Raw genomic sequence first — 14185 nt, 5'->3', positions numbered from 1 at the left:
CTCCAGAGATGAAATGACGAGATAGGATCTCGTAAAAAAAAAAGCATGCGAGTCGACGTTGTTCGTCATTCTCAGGTGGATCCAGAAACAACGTTGGACAGGAAGATTCTTTCTTACCCGAGACCGACACCATCACAGACGCTTCACGGCCGAGGAGGGAAACCATCGAGAGACCACATCCTCCCGAGTGCGTCTTCAGAGTGAGGAGATGTGTGTTGAAAACAGGAACTGAAAGAGTTCAGGGGGGCAGGAGGAAGATGGTTGAACCAGTGCAGGAGGAGACTTCTGAAGGGTTTGGAGCTTCAACTGCAGACGACTTTACGGTGTGATTCCTCTGAAGTCCAATAAAGCTTCTCCATCTCTGACATCGCTTTATGTTTTATTTTGGCATTAAATTGTCTCTGCAGACATGACAAAAGTGTGAAAATGTTTTCTCTGGGATCTTTAGATAGATGGATAGATAGATAGATAGATAGATAGATGGATAGATGGATGGATGGATAGATGGATAGATGGATAGATAGATAGATAGATAGATAGATAGATAGATAGATAGATAGATAGATAGATAGATAGATAGATAGATAGATAGATAGATAGATAGATAGATAGATAGATAGATAGATAGATAGATAGAAAAGTGGATTTTTTTAGGTGAAATACAGAGATCATTAGCATAAATTCAGGCTCAAACATTGAAATAACTGTATCAAAATTCGACTTCCTGTTTAGTTGGTATATTCTGTTCGGCCCGTGACTTTTAGACCGGTTAAAAAAAACTTGTGAGATTAATTTTGACACCTGTGATATAAATAAATATGTGCGAATGTAAACTTTAAGACTAATAAATATTATGGGAAGTTAAATAATCATATCAAGATGAAAAAAAGGAAGTTATTATATGTTTGAGATCGTGTATATTCACAAAAAAACAGGATAAAAAGATCACGTTTTCAGAAACATATTGGGTTCGATCAAAAATAAATGACGTTGAAAAGAAAACAAACGTATTTAATAAATACTTGGAAGAATGTAAACTGGATGGATTGATGAATGTAAAACGTCCAGACAGACATATATCAAACTGTAAAAAGTTTACGTTCTTTCGTTCATGACTTGGATCAAGAGATCGTTTCGTCGTCGCTTCTCCCTCCAGTGGCCACAGGAGGCGCTGAGCTGTTATTCGGCTCCTCTCGCCTTTATTCGGGTTTTCTCGGCCGCTAACGGTCGATGTGTTCAAATCTGCTGCTGTGTGAAGAAAGGAAGGAGAGGAGAGGCACCTGGACGTCAAGAACCGGCACGCACACTCTCCGAGCGGAATGACGGTGTTGCAGGAACCCGTCCAGGTAGCAGCACTTCGTTTGTTCGGTGACACCCGCCTGGAGCCGAGATATAGTCGGCGGGGTTGCCCGGGTGCTAGCGGCCTGATCCGCACTCACAGCAGGCCGCAGCCGCAGACAAGTTATGCTAACTCCGGAGCTAGCACCGGGTCGCCAACGAACCGCCTGTCATCCGACGCCGAGCTTCTATTTGCGCGTTCGATCACGCGCTTATGTCGACGTGCTTATTTTAAGGCTTATCCGCGATGTCGTGTTTCACGAGCGACTTAAACGTCCGCCTGACGGCGTCAGACCACCGCTGGCGTATGCTAACAACATTAGCATGTGGCTAGTGGCGATCAACACTGGGGGGGAAACCGATTGAACGCCTACTTTTGAGTGGAACTGTCGTGGGTTTGAGACTTCTCCATGTGTGTCCAGGCTGCAGTGTGGCAGGCTCTGAACCATTACGCCTTCTTGGATGCAGTTTTCCTCGCAGAGAGACTTTATGCTGAAGGTAGATGCCTGCTATTGGATTGACCTTTAACCTCTCGTTGTCACAGATGATGTGAAGTCTGACTGAAATGTTTTGTTTTTTTTTACTCCGTGCCAGTGCGATCCGAGGAGGCTCTCTACCTGTTGGCCACCTGCTACTATCGCTCAGGAAAACCGTACAAGGCGTATCGTCTTCTCAAGTCCCACAGCTGCTCCGCACCTCAAGTCCGCTTCCTGTTGGCGAAATGCTGCGTTGACCTCAGCAAGTAAGTGTCCTTGTGGCCGGGACGCGCCGCGGCGCTGACGTCTGCCGCTCCGTGTCGCAGGTTGGCCGAGGGCGAGCAGGTCCTGGTCGGCGGCGTGTTGAACAAACAGAAGAGTCAAGATGACATCATCACGGAATTCGGGGACTCGGCGTCCTTCACCCTGTCTTTACTGGGACACATCTACTGGTAGACGCCGCACGCCTCCGTGGACCGGCGGGAACTTCAACTCTTTCTCTCTCCGCACAGCAAAACGGATCGTGTCGCTAAAGGGGCTGAATGTTTCCAGATGAGTCTGACTCTCAACCCGTTGTCGTGGTCGCCCTTCCAGAACCTCTGTCTCCTCGGTAACGCCCGCCTCCTGTCTTAGTTTTTCTCGGGGCGACCCCGTTGACTCGCGTGTCTTCCAGGGGAGAAGCCGGACCCAGAACAAGTCTTCAGGCTGACGTCGTTTCAGAATTCAGTTGTAGCCCCGCTTTCGTCGACCATCAGCCCGGCCCAGAACCCGTCCCACCGCCTGGACACGGCTCTGATGGAGACGCCACAGGACACGCTGGTACGTAGACGCCCCCCCTGCTGCCATCTTGTCTATGTACCTAGTCCCACCCATGTCTCTGTTCGACCTCCAGGAGTTGAATCGTTTAAATTTAGAATCGTCGAATGGAAAACTGACGTCGGATTTGTCGGTTTCCTACATCGACTCGACGCTAATCTCCCCCGAGACCGGCTCGCTGTTGGGCAACACGGTCTCCATCGCCACCGCCGGCTCCCTCTTGTCTAAACAGAACAAGCCTAAGAGTGGCCGGAGCCTACTGGGGGGACCCACCGCACTGAGCCCCCTGACACCCAGGTGTGTGAGCGTCAATACACCAGAAAGTGTGATGGTATCAGAAAAAAAACTTTCCTGCTGATGTGTGCAGTTTTGGCATCCTGCCCCTGGAGCCGAGCCCCGGAGACCCCTCGTACCTGCAGAACTACACGGCTTCCATAGAAGCACAAACCACGGCCCCCAACAAGAAGGTACCTGTGACGCCGTGACGTGACGAGACGGGATGCTAACGTTTCTCTCGCCCTCTCAGTCCGTGTCCCGCATCAGTCAGTCCAAGTCTGTCTTCAGTCAGAGTGGGAACAGCAGAGACCTGCTGCCGATCCCCTTCAACCCCTCACAGAGCTCCGCCCCCCACACCAGGTACGAGCAACACACTCGGATGATGGCAGTGATGTAAACATGAAGAAATGTCACGTATGCAACACTAGGGACGTCAGAAACGTATGTATCACAATATCATTTTTCAGGATACCATATTGATAGTTCGTCCACTAGATGGCAGCATTGATTACGTCGTATGCTAAAGGAACAGTTAATAAGTCCCGCGAGATCCAGACCATGACTAAGGACGAGAGGATACAGTGACTCCAGCCGCTTTTAAAGATGATGTTTGGACTTATTTTTGTTTAATGAAAGCAGTTACAACTTCGTCAAGAGTCATGTGGTCTGTAAATACTACAACACCAGAGTCAAGTACTGGACAATACTACACATATATACTTGTTACTACACTATCACAACACCAGAGTCAAGTACTGGACAATACTACACATATATACTTGTTACTACACTATCACAACACCAGAGTCAAGTACTGGACAATACTACACATAGATACTTGTTACTACACTATCACAACACCAGAGTCAAGTACTGGACAATACTACACATTATACTTGCTGCAAATTAACAATCTTAGAGAAAACTATTTTGCTTTAAAACTTTTTAAACCTTAAAGTCTGCAGACGTGTGTCCTAATGTTTTGGGGTCTCTCTCTCAGCGGCTCCCCTCAAGTCCTTAGTCCCAGTATGTCTGGTCCCCCGAATGTTCAGCCTCGAAGGAGCTCCAGACTATTCACTAGTGCCAGTTCAACTGCCAAGGTGAGGGTTTTGAATGTTCCTCCGTCTCTTGACCCCGAGGACCAACCGTCCGTCTCTCTTCCAGGAGAACAGCAAGAAACTAAAGATGAAGTTTCCCACGAAGATCCCCAACAGAAAAACAAAATGTAAATCGGCAAAAACATCAAACACGGGGAATCTAAACGAGAGCCTCGACATCCTGAGACTGGACCCGAGTCTGGGTCTGTCCGACGCCAAGATCCCTCAGTACCAGCGAGCGGTGGCAGGTGCGTGGCCACACAGGGGTTGTGTGGTTGTGGGGCGGTCTAAACACCAGGTTGTGCGTTCGCAGACAGCGTCATGGTTCTGTTCCGGGAGCTGGGCCGAGGCTACCAGGCGCTCTGTTCCTACAACTGTCGGGAGGCCATCAACATCCTCACCTCTCTGCCCCCCCAACACTACAACACCGGCTGGGTGCTCACGCACATCGGGCGGGCGTACTTCGAGCTGGCCGAGTACACACAGGTACACACACACACGCACACACACACACGCACACACACACGTGACTGTGACCTGACCTCCCGTCTCGGTTCCAGGCCGAGCGCATGTTCAGCGAGGTGCGCAGGATCGAGTCGTACCGGGTGGAGGGGATGGAGATCTACTCCACGACACTGTGGCACCTGCAGAAGGACGTGGCCTTGTCCGCGCTCTCCAAGGACCTGACGGACATGGACAAGAACTGTCCGGAGGTGAGTCGCGCCGCAGAAGATATGACGAGGATTAGCGTCAGAAATGTTACATGTTGCTGCTTTAATGTCCGATCATGTCAGCCCTGAAGACAAACACTTGTTGAATAAACTATTTTGTGTGCGCTCTGCCCTCGAGCAAGGTCAGTCTGTCTCACTCCCAGGCCAGACGGCAGGCTTGCACACACTCATAGAACCGAGGTTACCTACAAGTAACTACGAGCTTCTTTTCTTCTGTCTTCAGACCTGGTGTGTTGCAGGGAACTGCTTCAGCCTGCAGAGGGAGCACGACATCGCTATCAAGTTCTTTCAACGAGCCATTCAGGTCAGAGTTGTGACGTTGCCATGGTTACCACTGTGGCTGTTTATATGTCGCGTCCCCGCGATTATGTTGTTTGTACAAACAAGTAAATACTTTCTTAATTAAAACTCAATGTTTGTTGGGTTCTTTATCAGGTTTATGTATTGTCAAGAAATATAGAAACGATACATGTCATGATACGATTATATTTCATAGTGTAGTAACAAGTATATATGTGTAGTATTGTCCAGTACTTGACTCTGGTGTTGTGATAGTGTAGTAACAAGTATATATGTGTAGTATTGTCCAGTACTTGACTCTGGTGTTGTGATAGTGTAGTAACAAGGATATATGTTTAGTATTGTCCAGTACTTGACTCTGGTGTTGTGATAGTGTAGTAACAAGTATATATGTGTAGTATTGTCCAGTACTTGACTCTGGTGTTGTGATAGTGTAGTAACAAGTATATATGTGTAGTATTGTCCAGTACTTGACTCTGGTGTTGTGATAGTGTAGTAACAAGTATATATGTGTAGTATTGTCCAGTACTTGACTCTGGTGTTGTGATAGTGTAGTAACAAGTATATATGTGTAGTATTGTCCAGTACTTGACTCTGGTGTTGTGATAGTGTAGTAACAAGTATATCTGTGTAGTATTGTCCAGTACTTGACTCTGGTGTTGTGATACTGTAGTAACAAGTATATACGTGTAGTATTGTCCAGTACTTGACTCTGGTGTTGTGATAGTGTAGTAACGAGGATATACTGTATGTGTAGTATTGTGCAGTACTTTACTCTGGTGTTGTGATAGTGTAGTAACAAGTATATATATGTAGTATTGTCCAGTACTTGACTCTGGTGTTGTGATAGTGTAGTAACAAGTATATATATGTAGTATTGTCCAGTACTTGACTCTGGTGTTGTGATAGTGTAGTAACACGTATATATGTGTAGTATTGTCCAGTACTTGACTCTGGTGTTGTGATACTGTAGTAACAAGTATATACGTGTAGTATTGTCCAGTACTTGACTCTGGTGTTGTGATAGTGTAGTAACGAGGATATACTGTATGTGTAGTATTGTGCAGTACTTTACTCTGGTGTTGTGATAGTGTAGTAACAAGTATATATATGTAGTATTGTCCAGTACTTGACTCTGGTGTTGTGATAGTGTAGTAACAAGTATATATATGTAGTATTGTCCAGTACTTGACTCTGGTGTTGTGATAGTGTAGTAACAAGTATATATATGTAGTATTGTCCAGTACTTGACTCTGGTGTTGTGATAGTGTAGTAACAAGTATATATATGTAGTATTGTCCAGTACTTGACTCTGGTGTTGTGATAGTGTAGTAACACGTATATATGTGTAGTATTGTCCAGTACTTGACTCTGGTGTTGTGATAGTGTAGTAACAAGTATATATATGTAGTATTGTCCAGTACTTGACTCTGGTGTTGTGATAGTGTAGTAACAAGTATATATGTGTAGTATTGTCCAGTACTTGACTCTGGTGTTGTGATAGTGTAGTAACAAGTATACATGTGTAGTATTGTCCAGTACTTGACTCTGGTGTTGTGATAGTGTAGTAACAAGTATATATGTGTAGTATTGTCCAGTACTTGACTCTGGTGTTGTGATAGTGTAGTAACAAGTATACATGTGTAGTATTGTCCAGTACTTGACTCTGGTGTTGTGATAGTGTAGTAACACGTATACATGTGTAGTATTGTCCAGTACTTGACTCTGGTGTTGTGATAGTGTAGTAACAAGTATACATGTGTAGTATTGTCCAGTACTTGACTCTGGTGTTATGATAGTGTAGTAACAAGTATACATGTGTAGTATTGTCCAGTACTTGACTCTGGTGTTTCATTTGTTTTCAAACCAAAATATGTCCGAACATCAGCTTTAAAAGCTGCTGGAGTCACTGTATCCTCTCGTCCTCAGTCATCATTCTTTCTTTAGCTGTGGAGGACGTAATGCTGCCATCTTGCTACGGGAAGTTTACTTGCAACAAATGCCGTGAATGTTTGCACGTTAATTGTAAATAAAAATAATCAATGATTTTATACAATCTTTATTGGAATATAAACCATACAATAGCTATGATAACCGTGTTCAAGGCCAAAACGATGATGCTTGACATTGATGTAATATTTACCTACAACCTCCAGGTGGACCCGGGGTTCGCGTACGCCTACACCCTGCTGGGGCACGAGTTCGTCCTGACGGAGGAGCTGGACCGAGCGCTCGCCTGCTTCCGCAACGCCATCCGCGTCAACAACCGGCACTACAACGCCTGGTGAGTCTCCACGGTAACGGCGGCGAGTCCCCGCGTCAACTGTGGCACCTGCGCAGGTACGGACTGGGGATGATCTACTACAAGCAGGAGAAGTTCAACCTGGCCGAGATCCACTTCAAGAAGGCCCTGAGCATCAACCCGCAGAGCTCCGTCCTGCTCTGTCACATCGGCGTGGTGCGTGTGCGGCGGCGTCCGTCGCGAGGCGGTCATGTGACGGTCATGTGACGGTCATGTGACGGTCATGTGACGGTCATGTGACGGTCATGTGACGGTCATGTGACGGTCATGTGACGGTCATGTGACGGTCATGTGACGGTCATGTGACCTGTGTTCCGTCCGCAGGTCCAGCACGCCTTGAAGAAGTCCGACGCCGCCTTAGAAACCCTCAACAAAGCCATCGGCATCGACCCCAAGAACCCCCTCTGCAAGTTCCACCGGGCGTCCATCCTGTTCGCCAACGACAAGTACAAGGTGAGCGTTTGACCTCCGGGTGACCCCGAGGTTCTCTGATGACTGCGCCGCACAAACGACGAGACTCAAGTCTCCAGTTCACTGTAGCTCATAGATATGTTATATATATGTTATACATATGTTATAGTTATGTTATACATATGTTATAGATATGTTATAGATATGTTATATATATGTTATACATATATTATAGTTATGTTATACATATGTTATACATATGTTATACATATATTATAGTTATGTTATACATATGTTATACATATGTTATACATATGTTATAGATATGTTATAGTTATGTTATAGATATGTTATAGATATGTTATAGTTATGTTATAGTTATGTTATAGATATGCTATAGTTATGTTATAGATATGCTATAGATATGCTATAGTTGTGTTATAGTTATGTTATAGATATGTTATAGTTATGTTATAGTTATGTTATAGATATGCTATAGATATGCTATAGTTGTGTTATAGTTATGTTATAGATATGTTATAGTTATGTTATAGTTATGTTATAGATATGCTATAGTTATGTTATAGATATGCTATAGATATGCTATAGTTGTGTTATAGTTATGTTATAGATATGTTATAGTTATGTTATAGTTATGTTATAGATATGCTATAGTTATGTTATAGATATGCTATAGATATGCTATAGTTGTGTTATAGTTATGTTATAGATATGCTATAGTTATGTTATAGATATGCTATAGATATGCTATAGTTGTGTTATAGTTATGTTATAGATATGTTATAGTTATGTTATAGATATGCTATAGTTATGTTATAGATATGCTATAGTTGTGTTATAGTTATGTTATAGATATGCTATAGTTATGTTATAGATATGCTATAGATATGCTATAGATATGCTATAGTTGTGTTATAGTTATGTTATAGATATGCTATAGTTATGTTATAGATATGCTATAGTTATGTTATAGATATGTTATAGATATGCTATAGTTATGTTATAGATATGCTATAGATATGCTATAGTTGTGTTATAGTTATGTTATAGATATGCTATAGATATGCTATAGTTGTGTTATAGTTATGTTATAGATATGCTATAGTTGTGTTATAGATATGCTATAGATATGCTATAGTTGTGTTATAGATATGCTATAGATATGCTATAGTTGTGTTATAGTTATGTTATAGATATGCTATAGTTGTGTTATAGTTATGTTATAGTTATGTTATAGATATGCTATAGTTATGTTATAGATATGCTATAGATATGCTATAGTTGTGTTAAAGTTATGTTAAAGTTATGTTATAGATATGTTAAAGTTAAGGTAAGGTAAGGTAAGGTAAAACTTTATTGATCCCTCAGGAGGTCTCCTTTGGGAAATTGTTTTTTACCAATAGCCAGCAATTTTTCATAAACAATAAAAAATAATACATAAAAAATAAAATAAGAAGAACATAAAGAGGAAGAAGTTATGCTATAGATATGCTATATATATGCTATAGTTATGTTATAGATATGCTATAGATATGCTATAGTTGTGTTATAGTTATGTTATAGATATGTTATAGATATGTTATAGATATGTCTATAACATATCTATAACATAGTTATGTTATAGATATGTTATAGATATGTTATAGTTGTGTTATAGATATGCTATAGTTATGTTATAGATATGTTATAGATATGTTATAGATATGCTATAGATATGCTATAGATATGCTATAGATATGCTATAGTTATGTTATAGATATGTTATAGATATGCTATAGATATGCTATAGTTGTGTTATAGATGTGCTATAGATGTGCTATAGATATGCTATAGATGTGTTATAGTTATGTTATAGATATGCTATAGATATGTTATAGTTATGTTATAGATATGCTATAGATATGCTATAGATATGCTATAGATATGCTATAGATATGCTATAGATATGTTATAGATATGTTATAGATATGCTATAGATATGCTATAGTTATGTTATAGTTGTGTTATAGTTGTGTTATAGATATGCTATAGATATGCTATAGATATGTTATAGATATGCTATAGATATGCTATAGATATGCTATAGTTATGTTATAGTTATGTTATAGTTATGTTATAGATATGCTATAGATATGTTATAGTTATGTTATAGATATGCTATAGATATGCTATAGATATGCTATAGATATGCTATAGATATGCTATAGATATGTTATAGATATGTTATAGATATGCTATAGATATGCTATAGTTATGTTATAGTTGTGTTATAGTTGTGTTATAGATATGCTATAGATATGTTATAGATATGTTATAGATATGCTATAGATATGCTATAGATATGCTATAGTTATGTTATAGTTATGTTATAGTTATGTTATAGATATGCTATAGATACGTTATAGATACGTTATAGATATGTTATAGATATGCTATAGTTATGTTATAGTTGTGTTATAGTTGTGTTATAGATATGCTATAGTTGTGTTATAGTTGTGTTATAGTTGTGTTATAGATATGCTATAGTTGTGTTATAGATGTGTTATAGTTGTATTATAGTTGTGTTATAGTTGTGTTATAGTTGTGTTATAGATATGCTATAGTTGTGTTATAGATATGCTATAGATATGCTATAGTTGTGTTATAGTTGTGTTATAGTTGTGTTATAGATATGCTATAGTTGTGTTATAGTTGTGTTATAGATATGCTATAGTTGTGTTATAGTTGTATTATAGTTGTGTTATAGTTGTGTTATAGATATGCTATAGTTGTGTTATAGTTGTGTTATAGATATGTTATAGTTATGTCTAACATTTAGCGTTTGTTGTTTAAATCTGGGTACAAATGTTATATATTAGTATTATTTTGTTTTTATCTTGTTTTTCCTGCGTGTTTTCTCTTCATTGGAGTTTCTTTCGAAATATAAAATTAAATATATATTGAATCAACATTTTAAACTTTGAATTTCTTTTTGAAATATTGTTTTTTATGCATTTAATTATTTCTTAAATTATTGAATAGAACAATTTCTATATTGACAGGTTGAATTTGTTTTTTTTAATTGTATTACATTTTGTACATGGATTTCAATATTTAAAACGATAATTTTATTCAAAAAAAAATGTTCTAAATTCAATATTTGTTTAATTTGTAGCTTTTTTAATTCAATATAATAAATGTTAAAATAATGGCATTATAGTCGTGATTAAATTAAATTTAGAAAATGTATTTTTTCAACTATTGGAATCACAATATCAAACTTTATGATTTATTGTTTAAAACGTATTAACTTTTAAAAACGTTCTTTAATTCAATTAGTTGAAAAAAAAACTAAATTCAAACTTTTAATAGAAAGTATTTAATTAAATTAATTAAATGATCGAATGCTTAAGAAAACGACAACATTCTGCTAAAAGATATTCAAAGTTTAATTGATGTTAAAAATATTCCGACGTCATCGACTGACGTCTCCATGCATTTCCTCAACCGTGCCTGCAGGCGGCGCTACAGGAGCTGGAGGAGTTGAAGCAGATCGTCCCCAAAGAGTCCCTGGTGTACTTCCTGATCGGGAAGGTGAGGTTGACCTCCGACCTCTCTCTCTCGCGCACACACACACACACACCAACGTCTCTCTGGGCCGCAGGTCTACAAGAAACTGGGTCAGACCCACCTGGCCCTGATGAACTTCAGCTGGGCGATGGACCTGGACCCCAAAGGAGCCAACAACCAGATCAAAGAAGCCATCGACAAGCGATACCTCCCCGAGGACGAAGGTACCGGTCCGACTCTCGCCCGTCTCACCCGCCCGCCCGTCTCACCCCCGCTTGTGTCCGCAGCCGTGGAGCTGGACGACAGTCAGGACAGCATGACCGACGCCGACGACACGCAGCTGCACACAGCCGAGAGCGACGACATCCTTTGACCTTCGCCCTCCAGACACCAGCCCTCTTTTGATTTGCTGGAGGAGTACTGTTGCTAGGCAACGATTCCCACTGGGTTAAAAGACTATCTGACGCCTCTCGCCCTCTTCTCGCCCCCCCGCTGTTTTTTTATGTTCTTTTTATCATTGATATGGAGTCAGTCAATAAAAACATGTTACCGTGTCACTGATGTCGACTCCTGAACGCACGCCACTACCCACAAGTCAGTGGGGCGCAGTTGAAGCTCCCGAGGGGCCAAAACAAATGATTCAAGAATCAAGTTAAAGTCATGAGTTTATTGTATTTTATATATAACTTCTCTTTAATCTAAATTAATTCTCTTTAAGTAAATATGTTTTGTTACGATTGTTGAGAGTCTAACATACGAATGAGGCTAAACGTAGCAAATTCAAACGATGTTGCTAATCAACTTTAAGCTAACATGTAGCCAGATGTAGCTAAAGACGCTAAAAGTAAAAGTACATTTTAAAGATATTATTTGGCATATGTTCCTTTTTTTTAGAGATATTTGGGACTAAACTAAATTACTTTGGTAAAAACAAACGATAGCTCAGGTGACTTTACATTTTTTTTTATAAACGGTTAAGCTAGCTTGACTTTAGCAACAATACTGCTAACACTTTGACTCGATTGTAATGTAAACAATTATTAAACACCTTTAACTGAGCGAAAAGCATTTAATAAAGTTATAAAATCGGGTAAAATATGCTAAAATTACAATTTTATTGTGTTTTATATATATTTACACATCAAATAATCGAAAAAATGAGAAAAGTCCCCAAACAAGAAAACCCAAGTCTTATTTAGAGACTTGTAATGAATAATATGAATACATACCAAATAAAATAGTTAGTTTTCCAAATGACCTTTGACCTCAGGTCTAACATAAACATGCTCATGTCTGCTCGCGGCTGTCCGTGCGCCCCCTGGAGGAGGCGCCGCGCAATGACATCTGGAGCGAGAAACCTTTGGGATAAAAACCCAACAGATTAAAATAATGACATTTAACAGATAATATAGAAGTTATATTTGACTATTAAATGAAGGATCGACGATGAACGTCATCCCTGTTTGTGTTTTGGCTTTTGTACAAGAATATTTTTGATGTAACGGGTTAAATATATATATATATATATATATATAAACGTTTGTAAATATAGTATAAATCAAAGATTAAACATCAAATCACCTGTTAAACGATCTACAATCTGACTGTTTTTGCTTTATTCATCTTTTCTTCCTTGTGAAACAGAACGTAAATCATATATTCTTTTAGAAAATATTATTTTCAGTTACAATGTGTATAATAAACATGTCCTAACATAAAATGAAGTATAATTTCTCTTGAATAAACCAGAACCTCTGAAACAGTGGCTTCAGTGAGGGTTCATCAGGTGGATTTATCTAAAGACGGTGAAGGTTTATCTCATTATATTTAGACCTGATCAAGAATGAGGTCATTAACAAAAACAGAAGTTACGTTCTCTGCATTAGGGCCTCCTGTGGCCCCCGGGCCGCACTTGGACGAACAGGTTTCTTGATCCAGCGAGAGACTCGGAGACTCAGAGACTCGGAGACTCAGAGACTCAGAGACTCAGAGACTCTGAGACTCGGAGACTCAGAGACTCAGAGACTCTGAGACTCTGAGACTCTGAGACTCAGAGACTCTGAGACTCTGAGACTCTGAGACTCGGAGACTCGGAGACTCGGAGACTCGGAGACTCGGAGACTCGGAGACTCGGAGCCTCGGAGACTCGGAGACTCGGAGACTCGGAGACTCGGAGACTCAGAGACTCGGAGACTCGGAGACTCGGAGACTCGGAGACTCGGAGACTCTGAGACTCGTCCACGACTTCCTTCACGTCCTACGAGGAAAAAAACACGAAGATCATAATCATCCATCACACGTCTAATGAATTCAGGAGGACCCGGATCCACAAAGTCACCTTGATGTGTCCCCGTGTGTGTGGGGGTGTGTGTGTGTGTGTGTGTGTGTGTGTGTGTGTGTGTGTGTGTGTGTGTGTGTGTGTGTGTGTGTGTGTGTGGGCGGGCTCTTACCCTCAGACATGATTTCATTTGGAGACTCAGAGATTCTGAGATAATCTGAGGAAAGAGAAGGAACAACAACTGCATCTACTACAGGTTTTTACTTTTGTTTCCTTTGATGATGATGATGATGATGATGATGATGATGAAGATGGAAGATGATGATGATGATGATGATCAAGATCAAGAGGAAGATACAGATGAAGATGAAGATAAAGATGATGATGATGGTGATGATGATGATGATGATGATGATCAAGATCAAGAGGAAGATACAGATGAAGATGAAGATAAAGAAGATGATGAAGATGATGATGATGAAGATGAAGATGAAGATGATGATGATGATGATGATGATGATGATAATGATGAAGATGACGATGACAATGAAGATGAAGATGATGAATATGATGATGATGATGATGATGAA

The 14185-nt window shown here is 40.2% G+C and overlaps 2 protein-coding genes across 4 annotated transcripts in view; one reads left to right on the top strand and one right to left on the bottom strand.

Annotated features, from left to right (window-relative positions):
- LOC148064390 (phosphoinositide 3-kinase regulatory subunit 5-like) overlaps positions 1-378 on the bottom strand; it is a 10615-nt gene extending 10237 nt beyond the window's left edge. For both annotated transcript variants that reach the window (XM_087808709.1, XM_087808711.1), the window contains exon 1: positions 118-378. The gene's annotated coding sequence lies outside the window, so the exon portion shown is untranslated. The remainder of the gene's footprint in view (positions 1-117) is intronic.
- Positions 379-1188: 810 nt separating this feature from the next.
- On the top strand, positions 1189-11871 carry cdc27 (cell division cycle 27). Of its 2 annotated transcripts, XM_087808708.1 has the most exons (20): positions 1189-1346; positions 1761-1836; positions 1933-2080; positions 2141-2266; positions 2327-2424; positions 2488-2633; positions 2707-2927; positions 2998-3097; positions 3157-3266; positions 3907-4006; positions 4071-4251; positions 4317-4489; positions 4564-4716; positions 4958-5038; positions 7191-7318; positions 7375-7492; positions 7661-7789; positions 11267-11341; positions 11412-11541; positions 11605-11871. In XM_087808708.1, the coding sequence occupies exons 1-20, from the start codon at positions 1320-1322 to the stop codon at positions 11688-11690; spliced, it is 2406 nt and encodes an 801-aa protein (XP_087664834.1). In that variant the 5' UTR covers positions 1189-1319; the 3' UTR covers positions 11691-11871. The 2 variants fall into 2 exon arrangements, with proteins under 2 accessions (XP_087664834.1, XP_087664833.1); XM_087808707.1 differs by having other exon boundaries at positions 11412-11871.
- The last annotated feature ends 2314 nt before the right edge of the window (positions 11872-14185 follow it).

This window comes from Callionymus lyra, chromosome 15 (assembly GCF_982586985.1).
Source record: "Callionymus lyra chromosome 15, fCalLyr1.hap1.1, whole genome shotgun sequence".
Classification (NCBI taxonomy): Eukaryota; Metazoa; Chordata; class Actinopteri; order Syngnathiformes; family Callionymidae; genus Callionymus; species Callionymus lyra.
Note: the sequence above shows the minus strand (reverse complement) of the source record. Positions and strands in the feature narration are given on the sequence as shown.